The sequence below is a fragment of the Hyperolius riggenbachi genome, chromosome 4 (genome assembly GCF_040937935.1).
Source record: "Hyperolius riggenbachi isolate aHypRig1 chromosome 4, aHypRig1.pri, whole genome shotgun sequence".
NCBI lineage: Eukaryota > Metazoa > Chordata > Amphibia > Anura > Hyperoliidae > Hyperolius > Hyperolius riggenbachi.
Genome location: NC_090649.1, coordinates 81,174,526 through 81,195,189, shown reverse-complemented (window position 1 = coordinate 81,195,189; position 20,664 = coordinate 81,174,526). Strand labels below are relative to the sequence as shown.

The window sequence follows — 20,664 nt, the reverse complement described above, 5'->3', positions numbered from 1 at the left end:
GTTTTTTTTTTCCCAACACAAATTGCAAACTTGAAAAACACCACCATTGCGCCGTGCACGTTGGATTGCCGCGAGCTGCCAGTGGCGCCAGAATCGCATCGGTGGGTATTGAAAAGAAACCTGATTGCATTGCGATCACGTTTCCTTGTGGAAAAGAGCTCTCAAGCTGCTTCTGTGGGTCTCAGCCTTTATTCAGTCCATAAGTGACAATTCCCATGGTCATGGACAACTGGGATGTGAAGCAAGCAAGTTGCTTATCCAGAACTATCAGCTGTACAGAGACTTTGCGGACATCCTCCTCCCTGCCACGCCCGCCCTCTAGTGGCCGCAGAAAGCGCTGCAGAGAGCTCAGCTCACAAGCTGGCTGACATGGAAGAGAGAGTCCCGGAGACACCGACTGCCAACACCAAGAGGGGCAGCCCCCACCACTTCCCTCGCCAGGTGAGTGTACCGTGCTTGCCAGGGGGCATCCACACAGCCCAGACAGACTCTGCACTGGGGGGGGGGGGGCTCAGAGAAATGTTAAATTACAATGAATTGCTACCAGTGCACTTGCTACCTATATATTTCATTATATATTTTTTCTGACCTGTGGACATGCATTAAAGAATCCCAGGTGTTGGAGGTCAGACTAGCTGCTGCTGATGTGCTCTGTCCCTTTATCATCATATGCTTGGTATAGGTGCCACTTTTAGGATGATGCACACACAGTCACTCAGCTATAGACATTTTCCTATGCATATAAGGACTTCACTCTGGGCTGTGAGAACGTTTTCTTTTTCCTATACAACTTAAATGGCACTGCCGTTTTTTTAATGACTGTATACAGCCAGCATGCAGCTGGTATCAAGGCTTCCTGACTGTACAGCATGTAATATACCTCATTATTATTCATTATATAGCATTGACATACTGTAGCACTGTACAAACCACTTAACTGTCACATAACTGGCTCACAATCTAATCCCTACCACAGTCATATGTCTATGTATGTATTGTGTTGTGTATGTATCATAGTCTAGGGCCAATTTAGGGGGAGCCAATTAAGTTATCTGTATGTTTTTGGGATATGGGTGGAAACCGGAGTGCCAGGTGAAGACAAACTCCTTGCAGATAGTGCTCTGGCTGGGATTCAAACCGGGAACTCAGTGCTATAAGGTGAGGGCGTTAACCACTACGCCATTGTGCTGTCACGGTCTTTCCACTTTTGGATTTTTAGTTATATAACTTTCAAAGGCTGCAGTATTTTCCCCAGAAATTTTTTTCCAGCCGGGTGGCATGAGAAAGTAGCCGGGTGGCATGAAAAAATAGCCTGGTGGGGTGAGATGAGAGAATGCAGGGCTGGTGCTTTTCTGCACAACTCTGCTTACAGCAGAGAAGGAGGTGAGCTGATGACAGCCGGGTGCTCACCAAAACTAGCCGGGTGGAGCACCTGGCTAAAAGAGCCTGGGGAGAACACTGAGAATTATTATGTCTTCAGAGAAGTCCGAACACTTCATCAGCTAAGTACAGGCAATTCTAAAGGTGTCAATAGTTACATAGTTACATAGTTATTTTGGTTGAAAAAATACATACGTCCATCGAGTTCAACCAGTACAAAGTACAACTCCAGCCCGTCCCCCACATACCTAGGGATGAGCGTAATGACCTAATTACGAATTTCCGAAATTTCGCGAAATTACTACAATTACGATTTTAGCAGTAATCGAAATTTCGTAATTTTCGCAAATTACGCAAATTTTCGTAATTACGAAATTTAGTATTTTAAAGTTTGCAAAGGTTTCTATCCCTCTAGATGCCTAAAATGAATAACCAACCTCCACCTCCTCCACCACCAACTTCTCCTCCTCCTCCTCCTCCTTCTTTCTCTCTCTCTCTCTCTCTCTCTCTCTCTCTCTCTCTCTCTCTCTCTCTCTCTCTCTCTCTCTCTCTCTCTCTCTCTCTCTCTCTCTCTCTCATTTGTAGTATTTCAAAACCATACTCACATTCATGACATGTCCAGGGATCAAACCCAGGCCAACCACATGGAAGACAGCTATGCTCACCACCATACCACCAAACACACACTAAATAGACTGCTAACCTAAATCTTACTTGTAGACAGTCATATGAGACACATGCTGGGTGCAGGGATTTGTGATTGGACCATGCGATAGAGTGAGGTGCAAAAATGAAATCATGCCTAGCAGAGGATAGTTTCACAGTGCTAAATGCTAGGCTGGCTGTGGTGCAATTGGTTAGTGTGTCTGGCTGGTAACAGCAAGGTTACAGGTTCAATTCCATCCAGGCATGTCTTTTCCTTTTGCGTTCAACAGTTGTCCAAACAGAGCCAACAGAGCCCCAGATAGCCATGTAGAGTTAGGTCACAGCTAGCCTGGCTGTGGTGCAATTGGTTAGTGTGTCTGGCTGGTAACAGCAAGGTTACAGGTTCAATTCCATCCAGGCATGTCTTTTCCTTTTGCGTTCAACAGTTGTCCAAACAGAGCCAACAGAGCCCCAGATAGCCATGTAGAGTTAGGTCACAGCTAGCCTGGCTGTGGTGCAATTGGTTAGTGTGTCTGGCTGGTAACAGCAAGGTTACAGGTTCGATTCCATCCAGGCATGTCTTTTCCTTTTGCGTTCAACAGTTGTCCAAACAGAGCCAACAGAGCCCCAGATAGCCATGTAGAGTTAGGTCACAGCTAGCCTGGCTGTGGTGCAATTGGTTAGTGTGTCTGGCTGGTAACAGCAAGGTTACAGGTTTGATTCCATCCAGGCATGTCTTTTCCTTTTGCGTGCGCGCGCTGCGCCATTGAACCCCATGGGGTATTTTGCGTGCGTAAAACTTTACGCATGCAAAACTTTGTGCTCGGTGTTTGGACAACTGTTGAACTCAAAAGGAAAAGACATGCCTGGATGGAATCGAACCTGTAACCTTGCTGTTACCAGCCAGACACACTAACCAATTGCACCACAGCCAGGCTAGCTGTGACCTAACTCTACATGGCTATCTGGGGCTCTGTTGGCTCTGTTTGGACAACTGTTGAACGCAAAAGGAAAAGACATGCCTGGATGGAATCGAACCTGTAACCTTGCTGTTACCAGCCAGACGCACTAACCAATTGCACCACAGCCAGCCTAGCATTTAGCATTGTGAAACCATCCTCTGCTAGGCATGATTTCATTTTTGCACCTCACTCTATCGCATGGTCCATGGTCCAATCACAAAGCCCTGCACCCAGCATGTGTCTCATATGACTGTCTACAAGTAAGATTTAGGTTAGCAGTCTATTTAGTGTGTGTTTGGTGGTAAGCATAGCTGTCTTCCATGTGCTTGGCCTGGGTTTGATCCCTGGACATGTCATGAATGTGAGTATGGTTTTGAAATACTACAGATCTCTGGAGAGAGAGAGAGAGAGAGAGAGAGAGAGAGAGAGAGAGAGAGAGAGAGAGAGAGAGAGAGAGAGAGAGAGAGAGAGAGAGAGGAGGAGGAGGAGGAGGAGGAGGAGGAGGAGGAGGAGGAGGAGGAGGAGGAGGACTGGCTGTGCTATTCATTTGAGGGATAGAAACCCTTACAAACCTGAAAAAGTAAAATTTCGGTTGGAGACACGAAATTCGTCATTACGGGAGTGAAATTTCGATTTGAAAATTAATTACGAAATTACGAATTTGGGTCGTAATGTTAAATTTCGCATTCGTAATAAAAGCAGTTCGAAATTTCGAAAATTTCGGCTCATCTCTACACATACCCCTGTTGATCCAGAGGAAGGCGAAAAACCCCCCACAAGGCATGGTCCAATTAGCCCCAAAAGGGAAAAATTCCTTCCTGACTCCAGATGGCAATCAGATAAAATCCCTGGATCAACATCATTAGGCATAACCTAGTAATTGTAGCCATAGATGTCTTTCAACGCAAGGAAAGCATCTAAGCCCCCTTTAAATGCAGGTATAGAGTTTGCCATAACGACTTCCTGTGGCAATGCATTCCACATCTTAATCACTCTTACTGTAAAGAACCCTTTCCTAAATAAATGGCTAAAACGTTTTTCCTCCATGCGCATCTCATGTCCTCTAGTCCTTTGAGAAGGCCTAGGGACAAAAAGCTCATCCGCCAAGCTATTATATTGCCCTCTGATGTATTTATACATGTTAATTAGATCTCCTCTAAGGCGTCTTTTCTCTAGACTAAATAAACCCAGTTTATCTAACCTTTCTTGGTAAGCGAGACCTTCCATCCTACGTATCAATTTTGTTGCTCGTCTCTGCACCTGCTCTAAAACTGCAATATCTTTCCTGTAATGTGGTGCCCAGAACTGAATTCCATATTCCAGATGTGGCCTTACTAGAGAGTTAAACAGGGGCAATATTATGCTAGCATCTCGAGTTTTTATTTCCCTTTTAATGCATCCCAAAATTTTGTTCGCTTTAGCTGCAGTCCATACACTTATAGATTGCCACCCATTGCGACAAACAGATTAATCTCTGATCTGAGGCTAAGTTTTTCATTTGTGCATTTTGTCTACTAATTTTTGCAACGAAAAACTGCATTATTATGTAATCCCATAATTGAGAAAGGGCTAGTTTCTATGTAATTCAAATTTGCGTATGCGATTGTATGCGAGAACTGACAGCCTGCTGCATGTTTTACATTCTGCACGCAATCTATAGCATACAAGCTGAGGTTCGGGTTTAAAATCTGATACTTACTATGAAAGAGGGAAGCCTCAGGGTCCTGATGAGGCTTCCCTCGGTTGTCACAAGCCCCCCGGTTGCTAATGTCGATGGATTTTCCATGCGCATTGATCAGAACTATGATTGATGCAGCCCAGTAGCACTATAGATTTCTGACAGATTATATCCGGGAGAATGGAAGCGTGTATTACTGCAGTTTAGTAGAAACAGTGTTGGACATCCCTAATGATGGATGTATTTCCAGAGGGGCGGTTCACCAGGCGAACGGCAAACACATGCAGAAGTTTTTGCAAATAGGTGTGTTTGCGCACATCCCAACACCAGGGCTGGTTCTAGCTGTAATGGGGCATCGGGGCAAAAGTAACCCGGGAGCCCCCTGACCCCACCCCCATATAATAGTCAGATGTACCCCTAACGACACCCCACACACACACACACACACACACACTTTGATAGCCAGATGTGCTCCCCTCCTCCTTCCCCCAAGAGACTAGTCGGATATTTACCCCCCCCCCCCCCCCCATCCCCAGTATAGTAGTTAGATGCGCCCCCCTCTCTCCAGTTTAGTAGCCTGATGTGCCCCCCTCCACCCCACTAAAATGTGTTGTTGCCGCCCCTGGCCCCCCTCCCCCCCTTTCCCCCATAGTGTAACAGGCAGTCGGGACAAACACACACTCACCTCCTCCAAGTTCCAGACGGGTGCTGCCCCGGGAGGGGGGGGGGGTGCTTGGGGAGGCGGGGATGCCTCTGGCCGCTGGAAGCACACAATTTAGTGGGGTGGTGGGGGACACTTGGGGCCCCTACAGATGCTGGTGCCCTCTCCAGGGCTTCTGAGAGAAACAGACGAGGTAAGTACTGTATGTAATATTCATTTGCAGGTACATGATGTGGTTTTTTTTTTATTCATTTTTCTAGGTTCAGGTGCACTTCAAGTTGACCACCACCAACACCAATAACGTTCTGTGCATCAGCCCCAGTAATACATAAAACATGCTCTACCGATTCTACTCCTGCGCACTGCCTTATCTGTAAAACGTAAGGCTGAAAAGTGACAAAAACATGAAAATCCTTTTTAATGAAATGCCATAGTTTTATTTAATGGTAAAGCTGGAAAACTTAAGTCCAGTTAAAGTGAAGAGATCATTTTTACAGGTGGCCATAGACAGTCAATAGAGGGTCGTTCAGACTTTCTGTATAAACAGCCACTTATAGTGGACCTGAACTCAGAACTTCCTCTCTGCTCTAAAAGATACACAACAGCATGATAACCCCGAGACCCCATTCACACTAGAGCGTTTTGCCGCGAAACCTATGCCTAACCCTAAGACCTTCCTCTACCAATGCATAACTCTTGGACCTCCCTTAACCGATGCCTAGCCCTAAGACCTCCCTCTACTGATGCCTAACCATAAGACCTCCATCTACCGATGCCTAACCCTAAGACCTCCCTCTACTGATGCCTAACCCTAAGACCTCCATCTACTGATGCCTAACCCTAAGTCGTCCCTCTACCGATGCCTAAGCCTAGGACCTCCCTCTACTGATGCCTAATCCTAAGACCTTCCTCTACCCTAAGATCTCCCTCTACTGATGCCTAACCCTAAGACCTTCCTCTACCAATGCCTAACCCTAAGACCTTCCTCTACCAATGCCTAACCCTAAGACCTTCCTCTAACGATGCCTAACCCTAAGACCTTCCTCTACCGATGCCTAACCCTAAGACCTCCCTCTACCGATGCCTAACCCTAAGACCTCCCTCTACCGATGCCTAACCCTAAGACCTCCCTCTACCGATGCCTAAGCCTAGGACCTCCCTCTAGTGATGCCTAATCCTAAGACCTTCCTCTACCGATGCCTAACCCTAAGACCTCCTTCTATCTATGCCTAACCCTAAGATCTCTCTCTACTGATGCCTAACCCTAAGATCTCTCTCTACTGATGCCTAACCCCAAGACCTTCCTCTACCGATGCCTAACCCTAAGACCTCCCTCTACCGATGCCTAACCCTAAGACCTTCCTCTACCGATGCCTAACCCTAAGACCTCCCTCTACCGATGCCTAACCCTAAGACCTTCCTCTACCGATGCCTAACCCAAAGACCTTCCTCTACCGATGCTTAACCCTAAGACCTCCCTCTACCGATGCCTAACCCTAAGACCTCCCTCTACCGATGCCTAAGCCTAGGACCTCCCTCTACTGATGCCTAACCCTAAGACCTCCTTCTACCAATGCCTAACCCTAAGATCTCCCTCTACTGATGCCTAACCCTAAAACCTTTATCTACCAATGCCTAACCCTAAGACCTTCCTCAACCGATGCCTAACCCTAAGACCTTCCTCTACCGATGCCTAACCCTAAGACCTCCCTCTACCGATGCCTAACCCTAGGACTTCCCTCAACCGATGCCTAGCCCTAAGACGGTGGACCTTCCTTTACGAGGCCTAACCTTAAGACCTTCCTCTACCGATGCCTAACCCTAAGACTTCCCTCTACCAATGCCTAACCCTAAGATCACCCTCTACCGATGCCTAACCCTAAGACCTCCCTCTACCGATGCCTAACCCTAAGACCTCCCACTTCTGATGCCTAACCCTAAGACCTTCCTACCTATGCCTAACACTTAACAACCCCCCCAACCTTAACTAACCCAGCCGCATGCCTAGGCACCTGTGATTCTATCAGGTGCATCTGGGCACCCAAAATTACCTTCTTTGCCGCAAATCGCACCCATTATAAAAGCCACAATTTGCATCAAAGAAAGCGAATTTCGGTGCCCAGAGGCACCCGACAGCGAGCTTCTCCTGCACCCAAATTTCCCTTTTTTGCCATAAATTACTGCTTTTATAATAGATGCATATGATGGTGTCCTTTTTTTTCGGTAAGTGCTCCTGTACCCTTTTTTCCTGATTCAGCCTTTTTGTATGTCTCAGGGACATGCTATTAGATACATTACATGCCAGGGATTCCTGTACTCCTGCCTGCCATATTTCAAATAGTTATTTTGTAATGGTAAAATATAACAGCCCCTCCAAAGCTCACTACACGTCCCACACATCTTACTGCAAACTTCAGCTGATGGTATTTGTTTAAATTGCAGTATGCAACATAATCCTCACATCGCAGCTGCGCTCTCATATAAGTCAGGGCTGGATTCACCATAAGGCACTGTAGTCACGTGTCTACAGGCTCCTGATGATGGAAAGGTGGCTCACTCCCCTCCCCTAGTGCCGCCTTTTCTCCTTCCCTATGCAGAGTCCTGATGAGAGTGTAAATGAGAGGTTACTTACCCAGCTTTCAGTATTTCACTGACAAGATCTCCCTTCAGCCAAGGACACCTCTAGCTACTTAATACTGAGGGTACTTCTGGCCACCTAATGCTAAGGGACATCTGTAGCTATGACAGGCAAGGGAAGTATGGGAGAAGTGACAGCTGGGCCAGTCAGCACACTTGTGGTGCGGTTCGGCGGGGGTTTGTAGGTTCATGGAGGGTGAAGTCTCAGGTGCCAGGACATCTGTGCCTATAGGCTCCTGTGACGTAATTCCGGGCCTGATATAAGTTGTTTGATTGTGTCACATAATACAGAGCGACCGCCGGTATAGCAAGACATTCCCTAGCCATGGAATCTGTTTACATCATATACTGCAGAGCAGACATAGGTAGGGAAAGGAAACTGTAAAGTCTTCTGCACATGTCAAATGGTTCTCGGCCAATCGGGGCTGCCTCTGGCAAGAATCTTTTTTTAAATCCCCACACAGCCATAGACTAACCTGACTTCCAGTCTGACACAGGACAATGCAGATACGCGAGTTATGGACCCGCGTCAGATTGAGCACTTCCGGCACACCTCTCCGCTATGCAGGTAATGCGAACTTCCCCATAGATTTTCAACATCCAGCAGTAGCAGTGCGGTAAATCGCCGCAACACAACTTCCCAGTGTGCAAGGCCCCTGAGGGATCAAGTGCTGATCCCTGCTAGTTGATGGTCTTCATGTGTATGAGGTTTAAAGTGAACCTTAGTGTGGGGAAAGAAGGTATGTTTTGCTTAACTGAAAATTCTTCCAGCACCTCGAAAACTTGCAGGTCCCTTGGTTTCCTCCCTGGCCTTTCCATTGTGCTCCTCTGAAAGTTTGCCGACTGGACCAATCATGGGCTACTGCGGGCCGGGAAAGTTCTGCAAATATGCTTGTGCAGAACAATTCCAGCCATGGGAGCGTGATTGAGGAGGGAGACAACTCATGGGGTGGATGGATCAATGGAGGGGACCAGGAGGAAACTGCGAGACCTGCAAGACTACGAGGGGTTGGAAGAAGCCCCAAGTAAAACGGTCCTGGTCAGCTGGCTACATTGTGGCATCAGTAGAGGCTCTATTTGCAGTTGGTGCTCACTGGCTTAATTGTTGTCTAGATGTAATTTATCTTTGGATATGCCAGTTCCATTTTCTGTAATCAGATATACTGGTAACTGTAAATCTTAAGGCCTGAACAAGGGACCAAACGACTCGAAACAAGTCGACGTAGTGACCTTTAAAGAGAATATTAAGAGAATTTAAAATTCACAATTTGAATGGGTCTATTATCATTAATTGATGAATATGTTTATTATTGAAGAATTTTTAATGTATTTTTGAATTTTTTTACCTTTTTGATAAATATTTAATAATTAGTAGACCCCAAAAAAACGGGCTCTAGGACTTTTTTCTGCCGTCGCAGCCAGTGCGCATGCGCATGCACACAACCGCCCGCCTCTCTCCCTGGTCCCGTCCAGCTGTCCATTACTGCGCACATGCGCAGTAGCAAAAAACAGGGCCACGGACAGCTGGACGCAGCGACACCGGGATTTTATTGTATAGGATTAAACTCATCTTCATTATTTGTTTCCGGATACAATATATTTTTCCTCTGGTGCACATCCTTGTACTGACATCTTTCGTTCTGCCAGGTGATCTGTGCAGAGTGTTTGTTACTGAGAGTTCTAAGCACAGTGAGGTTCACAGACAGCAAACTGTCGGGACCATGGTCATGACATCATGTAACCCGATTTAAACGTTAGCACCAGGCCCTGACTGAGGGGAATCCACCTGATGAAATTATCAAAGATTTATTTGCGACCTAACGGTGGTCACTGTCAGCTTCAATCAACCTGTAACATTTCAACAACACAACCCACCTCCCTTGCACATCACAGGTCAAAATACACAATCCCCAAGTCTTCACAGCCGGTGCACCGGTAAATTCTGCGGAATAAAAAGGTTAAGTTACATACAAATTATATAAGACATTTGAGCTACAAAGGTCTTCTTGTACAATAATCAATCATTTTACAGCATGTTTACATCACAGTACCACTGTTAGGGCGTGGGATGGGGAAGGGGATGGTCTACTGAGCAATTTCAGCTCCTAAACAGTTCTCAGTCCCTTGCAACCAAGTCCAAGCTATATTGCTCAGCAAAACCTTGGGGGAACTCGTGACAGCCCTTAAGGTGGTACTATATAGTTGCACAGTTCGTTGGTTGATCCCAAACGGATGTTCACCTTGCTCAAAGATCTCTTAGACTCTTTACCCTTGACAATCTACTACAAACCCACTTTACACTTAACATACCTGTCTGGACAGGGCCTCCCAAAACAACAATCAAAATACAATATAAATCAAATAAACAAAAAGGTTAGTAAAATAAAGTAAACAAAATAAAAGATAAAGTGACCAATGCACCCAGCTATGCCACCCAAATCACTCTTCCACAATATAACTCTTTTTTACTGCACTTTGACTTTTAGGCTGAATAAGCTCTAATTTAGAGTTGATGCAAAACTTGTACTCCAAGTAAGTTAACTCTGTATCTGGGTCAGAAGACAGTTCATTTCTTACTGTAGCAAACTTCAGTATCACAAGACGCAATGCAACTCCTCCTTTTTCACTTATCTTCTTTTAATACTGAAACGTTCTCTTTTACTCTCACGGCCTTAGTAATTTCCGGTTTCTTTAGGACTGTGTACTTAAGTAATATGCATAAATCACACTTTGGTTCATTTCCTGTATCATACTCTCAGTAACACTTCAGAACATAGCACAGAAGAGTACTTGAACTTCAACTCTTGACTTGAAACGGACTTGACAGGAACAATGTCTCTATTACAGGACTTAATGCAAGCAGGGGGCTGTATCAGTTTTGCGGGGCACTTGGAGGCTGTTAATGTCTCTTAGTGACAGCAAGGCCTTTACCCTCAATACACTTTATATAAGAGGCAGAAGATTTCTTCATTTTAGCTGGGCCGCTCTATCTTGCATCAACAGCTGTATCATCAACAGAAGGTCTCTGAATCTTTAAAGCTTTTGCACACAAACAGTCTCTAGTAATAGCACTTTGAACAGAACTGGCCTCTCCAGGTTCTGGGTTGCTATATTTCTATCTCAGCAAGCCTCCGCTGAACACTGGCTACTAACTGAACACACACTGTAACTTGAAGTTGGCTCTCAGGCCCATACTCATCTGGCTGCCAGGGTCCTTTCTGTCCGGACTAGCTCGGATGGACTCTGTGCAAGCTGCCTCTGGTCTCCGGTCACTGTCTGGCCGGGTTGCCTCTGCCTTACTTGCTCCACTGTAGTCGCTGCGTGGCCGCCGGGTCCCCTCTTAGTCTCCGGGGTGACTGCTGCGGCCTTCTCTCTGTTCGTGGCCTCCTTTCCCGCTCCTCACCGCTGCTCCTGTCTCCTAAGTTCCGCTCTGCACTCTTCGCTCTCTGGCACGCTCTGGTGTGCTCTGGCTAGTTTTAGCCAGTTCCCTCCGGCTACACCCTTCTAGCTCTGCCCCTCCGCGCCTGCGCTGTAGCTTCCGACAGGCTGCGCAGGGCTTCTGGAAAGTCCCACTGCTCTGTGTGTATTGGTCGCTTAGCAACGGTCTATGCGACCATTACAACGCCTCCTCTCCCATGCACGGTTTTGGTTCCACAGGCCAGCATCTAAGGCGAAACTTAGCCTTAGATGCTAAAGTTAACTCACACATAGAAATACATTAGCAAAACTTTTGGGACCCTTTTTTAGAGGATTACAATTACACTGTGGGAGGGGTTTAACCACAATGTCAGCCATACAGACCCCCCTGATGATCTATTCAAGGAAAAGGTCTCTTAAAAGTCATTAGTTAGGCAATAATAGAATAGCATTTAATTGCAGTGTAATGGCAGTGTGCAGTAGGAATATGTAGTGTAGTGTACATTTGGGTAGTAGGGCTATATTCTATGAGGCCAGTGGCCATAGATAGCTGTTCCTTTTCTCTTATCTGACGGCTGCAGCTTCCCATGTTCTGCCACACTGAAGAGACTCTCCTTGTCCCGTTCTGTCACTGATCTCCTCAGAGCTGTGGTGAGGAGATAAAGTGTGTGTGTCATTCCCAGAGATCACACTGACAGCTTCTTGTAAGACACGTGTCAGTAATGGGGCTAAATATGTAAACATTGCAGGAAATGAAAGTGTCCTGTCAGGCTGAATTGGGGCGAGGAGGAGATAAGATTGTGGCCTATGGATGTACGGTAGTCAGTGGCGTTTATAACAACGAAAAGATGCAATCACTTTACTGTAGTGACTCCAGACCTGATTCTTATCCCTCATTATATCTATTTGTTTCATTTTCAATACAATTGTTGACAACTGTATAGTAAAGATAACCTTCAATATATATGCAGTGCACTAACCTCAAGGCCGGTTTTACACCTGGCCTGTGTGTTTGCGGTATGATACCCCGCCCCCATCACACCACAACGCACAAAATGTCAATCATGTGACCCTGTGGCAGAGTGCGCCAACAGTGTCATATGCATAGTGCCCCCCCCACGTGGGCCCCTCGCCCTCTGACGTACTCCTTGCTGGACAGGAAGTACGTCACTGTGATTCATGGGTTTCCCCATCGTATTCCTGTTGCTCTGTGTATGCACGCCACACTGCCGCCAATATGTTTAACATTCTTGCGTCACCCTTTGGCATTTGCCACTAATGCATCGCCGTGGAAGTCTGATGGTAATGCGGCACCCTAAGTGTGCTAGGCCCCATTGCCTTGCATTGCCGTTGGGTTTCTTTCGATAACACAGGGTAACACAACACAGGTTTGCAAGGCAAGTGTGAGGGCCCGTTTCCACTAGCCACCGCGCACAGCTGCGAGACGCATGACGGCACTTCCTGGTGTATGGGTACGCAGACGAATCCCATCAGCCGTGCCATGCATGGCTATCGGATCCGCTGCCTCCTGCACGGAAAGTGATGGCTATGCCGGCCAAATCGCTAGGGCAAGCGATTCGGCCGGTGGGACCATTACTTCCTATGGCAGAGGTTCCCCGATCGATTTGCCTGCGGGGAAACTGCGGATTTGGCCCGGTTTCCGTGCTAGTGGAAACAGGCCCTTAAAGGGACCTCAATCGAACCCTGGAGATAGGAACAGAGCTTGAAATGAAAAGCTACATACTGAGAATACTGCCCTTGTTGATAATAAAGGGGCAGCAGAAATAGTACTGTCCTTGTTCTTGTAAGTAAACAGCACCGCTTTTTCAACCAATACATCTTTGAGGACCCTCGGAAGGCTTCTAAAATACTCATGTCCCCAAGTGCTTCCAAAGATGGCCATCTCTGTACACCACAGACACTCGCACATGTGCAGTATGGAGCCGCCTGTCTTCAGAAGCACTCGGGGACATGAGTACTTCCGAGGACTCCCAGAGGCAGCAAATTCGAACTGGGACAGTGCTGGAACCAGGACACCAACAGAGTACAGGATAGGCTGTATAGGAGCCAGGGCAGGGGCGTAACTAGAGGGGGGGGGCAGAGCTGTGGGGGACCCCGTCTACTAACCTTCCCTTCCTCCAATACAGGGGACTTCACTTCAGATCAGGTGTTTTTGTGGCTACACTTGTTATGGGGGTGAAGATACTGAGATATGACTCTTGTGAGGGCTGTGGGAGACCACTCCTCCTCCATTCTTACTCACATGCAGAGTAGCACAGATAGTGTAGTAATGTTTACCTGCTCCAGCACTGTGTGTCTCCTCCATGCATCACAGCCGCACACTTTCTGCTGGCATCCGCTGGCTCCCCATCACATGACCGATGTGAGTCACATGATCAGGAGTCAAGGAATGGCAGCCAAGAGTGTAATAGAAAGAGTGTAATGCATAAGAGGAGACCAGCAGCACTGGAGCAGTTAAATATTACCCACTACCCGCCGACGCATTAAAAATTCCTGTTGGAGCCTTTTAATGGCTCCAGGACATTTTAATGTGTCGCTCGCACGCTACCCTTCTGCGGCTTGTAACCGTCGGGACACCACGATTTGCTGTTGGGGAAGGGGAATGAGCTTTCCCCTACCCAATTGCAATGCCTAGAATGAATGGACATGACCCCGATCAGGGACCATGTCCATTCATAAAAGAGGAAGTAGTATAAACCATATAAAAAAAAGTAAAAAAAAAAGTGAACACTTGCTGTAAGACAAAAAAAAAAAAAAGTAAAATTACACACACCTTAAATTTACAATTAAAAATGAAAAAAAATAACAATCCCCTCCACTTCCGAAAAAATAAAATACAAGATTAAACCAGTTTTTAAAAAAAGTGTATAAATAGATGCTTTAGGGAACTCAGACTTTTTAATATGTATCTTATTAGGGTATATTCCTGTTATTTTACTACATAAGGGCTTGTAAATATGGATCGGACACACAACCCCCTCCCCCCCCCTCAGAAAAATTACACCTACATTTCCAAATAATATATTGTTGCCATACATTGTGATAGGGACATAATTTAAATGGTTTAATTACCAGGACAAGTGGGCAAATACAATTTGTGGGTTTTAATAATGGTAGCATGTTTTATTTTAAAACTATAGTGGCTGAAAACTGAGAAATAATGATTTTTTTTTCCATTTTTTTTATTATTCCCATTAAAATGCATTTAGAATAAAATAATTCTTGGCAAAATATATTGCCCAAACAAAGCTAAATTTGTAGCGCTGGGTACTGACACTCAGCCCCTCCCCCATGGAGTCACAAACAAGGCATAGATCATTTTGTTGTGATAAGTAGTAATAAAGTTATTTGCAAATAAAAGGGAGGAGCGCTGACAGGTGAAAAGTTATCTGGTCCATTAGGGTAAAAACCCCTTGGGGGTGAAGTGATTAATCTGGTCCCTGAACTATTCTGCATGCACGTTTTGGCAAGATGTGTGCGGGGAGGGGGTCAGCATATGGGCTGTTGGTACGCCCCTGCCTCTTTCCTGGCAGTCTTGTATGGACTCTGTCCAGCTACAGTTCCTCCAGTAGCATCAACTGTACTTTTTTATATCTTCTTTCAGCTCAAGCAGTACAGATTGTCAGTGTTCAGCAAATTCTGCTACGCTATCGGAGGAGCTCCCAATCAGGTGGCAGGGAGTGCATCAGCCTTCTTCCTGCAGATCTATCTCTTGGACGTAGCCCAGGTAAGTGACATCAGTGACTCCTTGTATGTTATTGTGTAATATTTAATAATGGTTCAGCTCCTCCTGTAGATGTAGTGATAACCTAGCACTCAGTGATGGAATGTGGGTCTGTTCCTATCTGCTGGACTTAAGTATTGTGGCATGTAGGAGACATTGTAGATGGGACAAGTCCCAGAAACATGCAACGGTCTCTCCTGTGCCACAGCCATAAACACATATACAAACTTTAGATTGTCCTTAGCTGAAATGCTGATTTGTAATTGTCTTATTCACAGAACAGGCTGAGCAACATGTCTGTACCGTACTCATTCCTAAACCGTCACCTGAAATAGTCTCTAACAATTGTTTCCAGCTACAAAAGTTTGTATATGGCTTTGGTCACTGAGTTATCAAGGCCAGTGTCTATACAGCTACACAGAAATGTAGCAAATGGCCAATGCAAAGTCAAAAGCTCAGTTTTATTTAGCATAAAAAAAAATTCTGATTGGTTGCACTGAAATATTCTTTTAATATTTGTGTTTTGCAAGTGATAGAGAGATCTTTTATATGGCACTGGGTGCTTGTTAGCGATGGGTATCGGCAAGGGACACTCAGCCCCTCCCCCATGGAGTCACATCTGAGAGCAGCCACAGCTATGCACAAATGTGACATGTCGCGGTTCTCTGCTGCTGGGTAATGTCACCGCGTGTTAAAGTCATATAAAACTCAGAATTTCTTCTTTGTTCTAAAAGATTATTTACAGCCTTAAACCTACTACCACAAAAAAGCTGAACAGCATTCAAACAGTTAAGCACAGCACTTTGTTCTTCAGTGGAAAGCTCCTTGCTGCAGTGGGCAGAAGTGCAGACACTGAGCTTTCTCTTTTTCTAGTATGTGTACAACTGAGAAGTGATCACTGGATAGATTTTGAATATATAAATACAGCAGCTATGCAAGAAAATGCAATGAAGGCTTTCAGAGCAGATTTTTTTATTGAATGTTATGTCAGCGTTTTATCCCAATGATACGTGTGGTGTTACAAACACTGCCATTCTGCTGCATTTTAATTGTACCTGATTGGTTTTCATGGGGGGCAGATGAGACGCTCAACTGCCCGATAAGTGCGCAGTTCACCCTCCCGTCTAACAAAAGAGGCCTTAATAAATCAACTCCTAATTGTGGAACTGGTTTTGTAATTTGTACAGTAAAGGAGCATGTACCGTCTAGTCTTATTGGTTCTCAAATCTGCAGTGAAAAATGATGGCTGGAATTTAACTGGTTACCCTAAACAACATATATCTACCTCTGCCAGATTTATAAATTGGGAGAGTGATTCACCAAAGCACCATATAGGGGGTATGTCAAGAACTGGGTTTCATATGTTTATTAAGCAGAAACCCAGCCAGGGCACTATCTGCATGGAGTTTGTATCTTCTCCCTGTGTCTGCATGGGTTTCCTCCAGGCACACTGGTTCCTCCCACATCCCAAAAACATACAGATAAGTTAATTGGCTTCCCCCTAAATTGGCCTAGGTTATGATACATGCACTACACAATACATACATAGACCTATGACTATGGTAGGAATTAGATTGTGAGCCCCTCTGAGGGACAATTAGTGACAAGGCAATATACTCCGTGCAGCGCTGCAGAAGATGTCAGCACCATATAAATACTAAATAAAATAATAATGCGTCTGTTGCTATGTAGGGAAGAGGAGTGAGAAGGCACATGACCAAGTGACTTCGGGCGGGTGGTTTGAGTGAAAAAATACTCGTTTGGGCATCGGACATAGTTGGGGAGCACCCATATACACAGTAGATTCTCTCAGAGCTGGAACATCCAAAAGGCACCTTTGGCAGGTGCCTAGGTCCTCCTAGGCTTCCAGGGGCCTGGCTGGCAGCTTTTCTTCTTTTTACATTCCCCATCATAGCGTAACAAAGAAGCCAGGTGGCCAGCAGGGGCACCTAAATAGGAACTCCAGTGAAAATAATGTAATAAAAAAGTGTTTCATTTTTACAATAATTATGTATAAATGATTTAGTCAGTGTTTGCCCATTGTAAAATCTTTTCTCTCCCTTATTTACATTCTGGCATTTATCACATTGGGCACATTTTTACTGCTGGCAGGTGATGTCAGTGGGAGGAGATGCTGCTTGCTTTTTGGCAGTTGGAAACAGCTGTAAACAGCTATTTCCCACAATGCAGTGAGGTTCACAGACAGGAAACTGTCAGGACCATGGTCCTGACATCACACTGTGGGAGGGGTTTCACCACAATATCAGCCATACAGACCCCCCCTGATGATCCGTTTGAGAAAAGGAAAAGATTTCTCATGGGAAAGGGGGTATCAGCTACTGATTGGGATGAAGGAGGGAGCAGGCTGGTGTTGTACTTTGTACTGGTTGAACTCGATGGGCGTATGTCTTTTTTCAACCAAAATAACTATGTAACTATGTAAAATAACTATGAAGTTTAATTCTTGGTTACGGTTCCTCTTTACATTTTCTATCTTGCCTAGGTTCCCACGTCATGCTAATCCTTCTCTTTCCTTATTTGAGCTAAATCCAGCATATGTACGTAGCTTCAGTCCAATGTATCCAGAACTTCCTCTCACAACCACAGAGGAGCCCAGGTATATTTGGCATGTGGATTTACCGCATAGGATGAACGCAGGATAAGCATCGAAGTCAAGTAGCGCCTAGCCTGAGGGAATTTCAGAGTGTTCCTGATCGCAGTGTTCCGTGTAATACTGCTGGCTGGTTTGCTCACCTGTGCGTCAGTGCTGTAGGTCTGTTGGTAGTTCTCTTATGGCACGGTGTGTTACTTTGCTAAATAACCTGACTCAAATAGCTGCAACAAAGGTGTGAAAGCGTTTTTATGATGTGTAAACAGCCCTAGTGTACAAGTAAAGTGCAGGCAGCAGACCGGCAATAGATGCTTGAAACCCTCTGATATGTTCTGAATTTATGTACAGCTCTGTGGCACAATTTTACTACAAGTAGAAGAAATTTTGTTATGTGCAGCTTATTGACTTACATCCAGGGCTATAAACTCCCTGGGAGGTCATTCCAACCTCAGCGATGACTACGTAGGTTTCCTTGTATGCACAAGTCTTCACACTACAGCAGGGGTCAGGAACCTTATTGGTTGAGAGAGCCATAAACGCCCCATATTTTAAAATGTAATTCCGTGAGAGCCATACAATATGTTTCAAACTGGGACGGTAGGGCTCATGTCCCTGTTGCCATGGTGATGTGTATACATTTGATCCGCCGGGCAGCAGCAGTGTCAGACACGTCTACAGCTTCTCTTGGGTTTCAGCAATTTCTCAGAGAGCCAGACAGGAGAAATACCGACTAACAGCTTGTACAATTAGCTAGCTGACTTGGGGGTTGATTCACTTTTTACGATGAGATCCCCGCACTTTGGACCAATGGGCTGTCTGTCAAGTGACAGGCAGCCTATTGGGCCTATCAGAGTGCAGTGATCTCGTCCTAAAATATCACTAGACCTGAGAAGGTGGGACAATTGGAGCGGCCGTTCGTTTTTGGGGGAGCGCAAGTAAGTTAGTGGTGCACGTTACAGCAGTAGAATGCCTACTTTGAAAATGTTACTTGCACTGCCACACTAAGCTGTGCTGCTTGAGCAATGCAGCTTAGTGAATCAACCCCTACTGATTTGTATGTGAGCCAGATGTAGCCATCAAAAGAGCCACATCTGGCTGCGGAGCCATAGGTTCCCTACCCCTGCTCTCAGAGCCGGGACAAGGTCCTCCAGCACCCAAGGCTGAGACACCAAAGTGCGCCCCTCCATCCCTGCCACCCCAGCCATCACACACTGATTGCTATTAGACTAAGAGGCGCCACAGGGCCCACAACCTCCCCAACACCTTAATATCTAGTTATCTGGCTTGCAGTCACTGCCATGTATCCCCTTTTCTTATTTCTTTCTGCTTCAAACACAATTAGGAATGACAGCTGAATGAATTCTGCGCCCCCTCCTACACTGCGCCCTGAGGCTGGAGCCTCTCCAGCCTATGCCTCGGCCCGGCCCTGCCTGCTCTATAGGTATAGAGGACACAGTACCACTCATGCTCGGCAAAAAAAAGCTGCTTCCCCGCCGGCTGGAACCCAGTGAACAATGCTACAGTGCATCCCTGCATGGCACCGCTCTTCAACATGCTCTTGTCGAGGAGGTTTTGAGGTTTCCATCGTTATAACAGCATGGTGGAGTGGGGGGGGGGGGGGGGGGGAAAGCCTCTGGGTTATCCAGAGACTTCCCTACCCATTTAGGGATCTTTTTCCCTACAGGTACACTTCAAATTAATTTGGTTCATTCATTAGACAGCTGCAGTGGGTGGGAACAACAAGGACCATATGACCATCCTGCCACCCCAGCATGATATCAGTAGCAGTGTAAACAGCATCAGGACAGTTGTAGCAGTATGGACCTTGTGAAGACATGAACACACTGGTAACAAGCAGTATAACTGACAGGATGAAGCTTGCAGACACATGGCCACAAACATAGAATGCTGTGCACTCTGACAGGATGGAACAAGCTGCATATTCCAAGCAGTATGGAACTTCTGGAGACATGGTCACACTTCTGGAGACATGACCATAATAATAACAAGCTGCATATTCCACGCAGTATGGAAATTCTGGAGACATGGTCACACTTCTGGAGACATGACCACACTTGTAACAAGCTGCATATTCCAAGCAGTATGGAACTTCTGGAGACAAGGTCACACTTCTGGAGACATGGCCATAATAATAACAAGCTGCATATTCCACGCAGTATGGAAATTCTGGAGACATGGTCACACTTCTGGAGACATGACCATAATAATAACAAGCTGCATATTCCACGCAGTATGGAAATTCTGGAGACATGGTCACACTTCTGGATACATGACCATAATAATAACAAGCTGCATATTCCAAGCAGTATGGAACATCTGGAGACATGGTCACACTTCTGGAAACATGGTCACACTTCTGGAGACATGGCCATAATAATAACAAGCTGCATATTCCAAGCAGTATGGAACATCTGGAGACATGGTCACACTTCTGGAAACATGGTCACACTTCTGGAGACATGGCCATAATAATAACAAGCTGCATATTCCAAGCAGTATGGAACTTCTGGAGACAAGGTCACACTTCTGGAGACATGGCCATAATGATAACAAGCTGCATATTCCAAGCAGTATGGAACTTCTGGAGACATGGTCACACTTCTGGATACATGGCCATAATAATAACAAGCTGCATATTCCAAGCAGTATGGAACTTCTGGAGACATGGTCACACTTCTGGATACATGGCCATAATAACAAGCTGCATATTCCAAGCAGTATGGAACTTCTGGAGACATGGTCACACTTCTGGAGACATGACCACACTTGTAACAAGCTGCATACTCAATGGATCTTCTGGAGACCTGGTCAGTCTAATAGAAAGCAGTGCGCTCTGGCACCATGACAGATCAGAGCAAATACTGCCGTTATATCATAGCATGATGTACAGAATTACCTGCCCAGCAG

At 45.7% G+C, this 20,664-nt stretch overlaps 1 protein-coding gene across 1 annotated transcript in view; it reads left to right on the top strand.

Moving 5' to 3' along the window:
* The first annotated feature begins 335 nt into the window (after window positions 1-335).
* Window positions 336-20,664, top strand: part of LOC137571316 (sphingosine-1-phosphate transporter MFSD2B-like) — a 66,334-nt gene continuing 46,005 nt past the window's right edge. Inside the window, exons 1-2 of the mRNA XM_068280265.1 lie at window positions 336-441; window positions 15,006-15,128. Of these exons, the coding sequence (XP_068136366.1) occupies window positions 370-441; window positions 15,006-15,128 (195 nt within the window). The 5' untranslated portion in view covers window positions 336-369. The remainder of the gene's footprint in view (window positions 442-15,005; window positions 15,129-20,664) is intronic.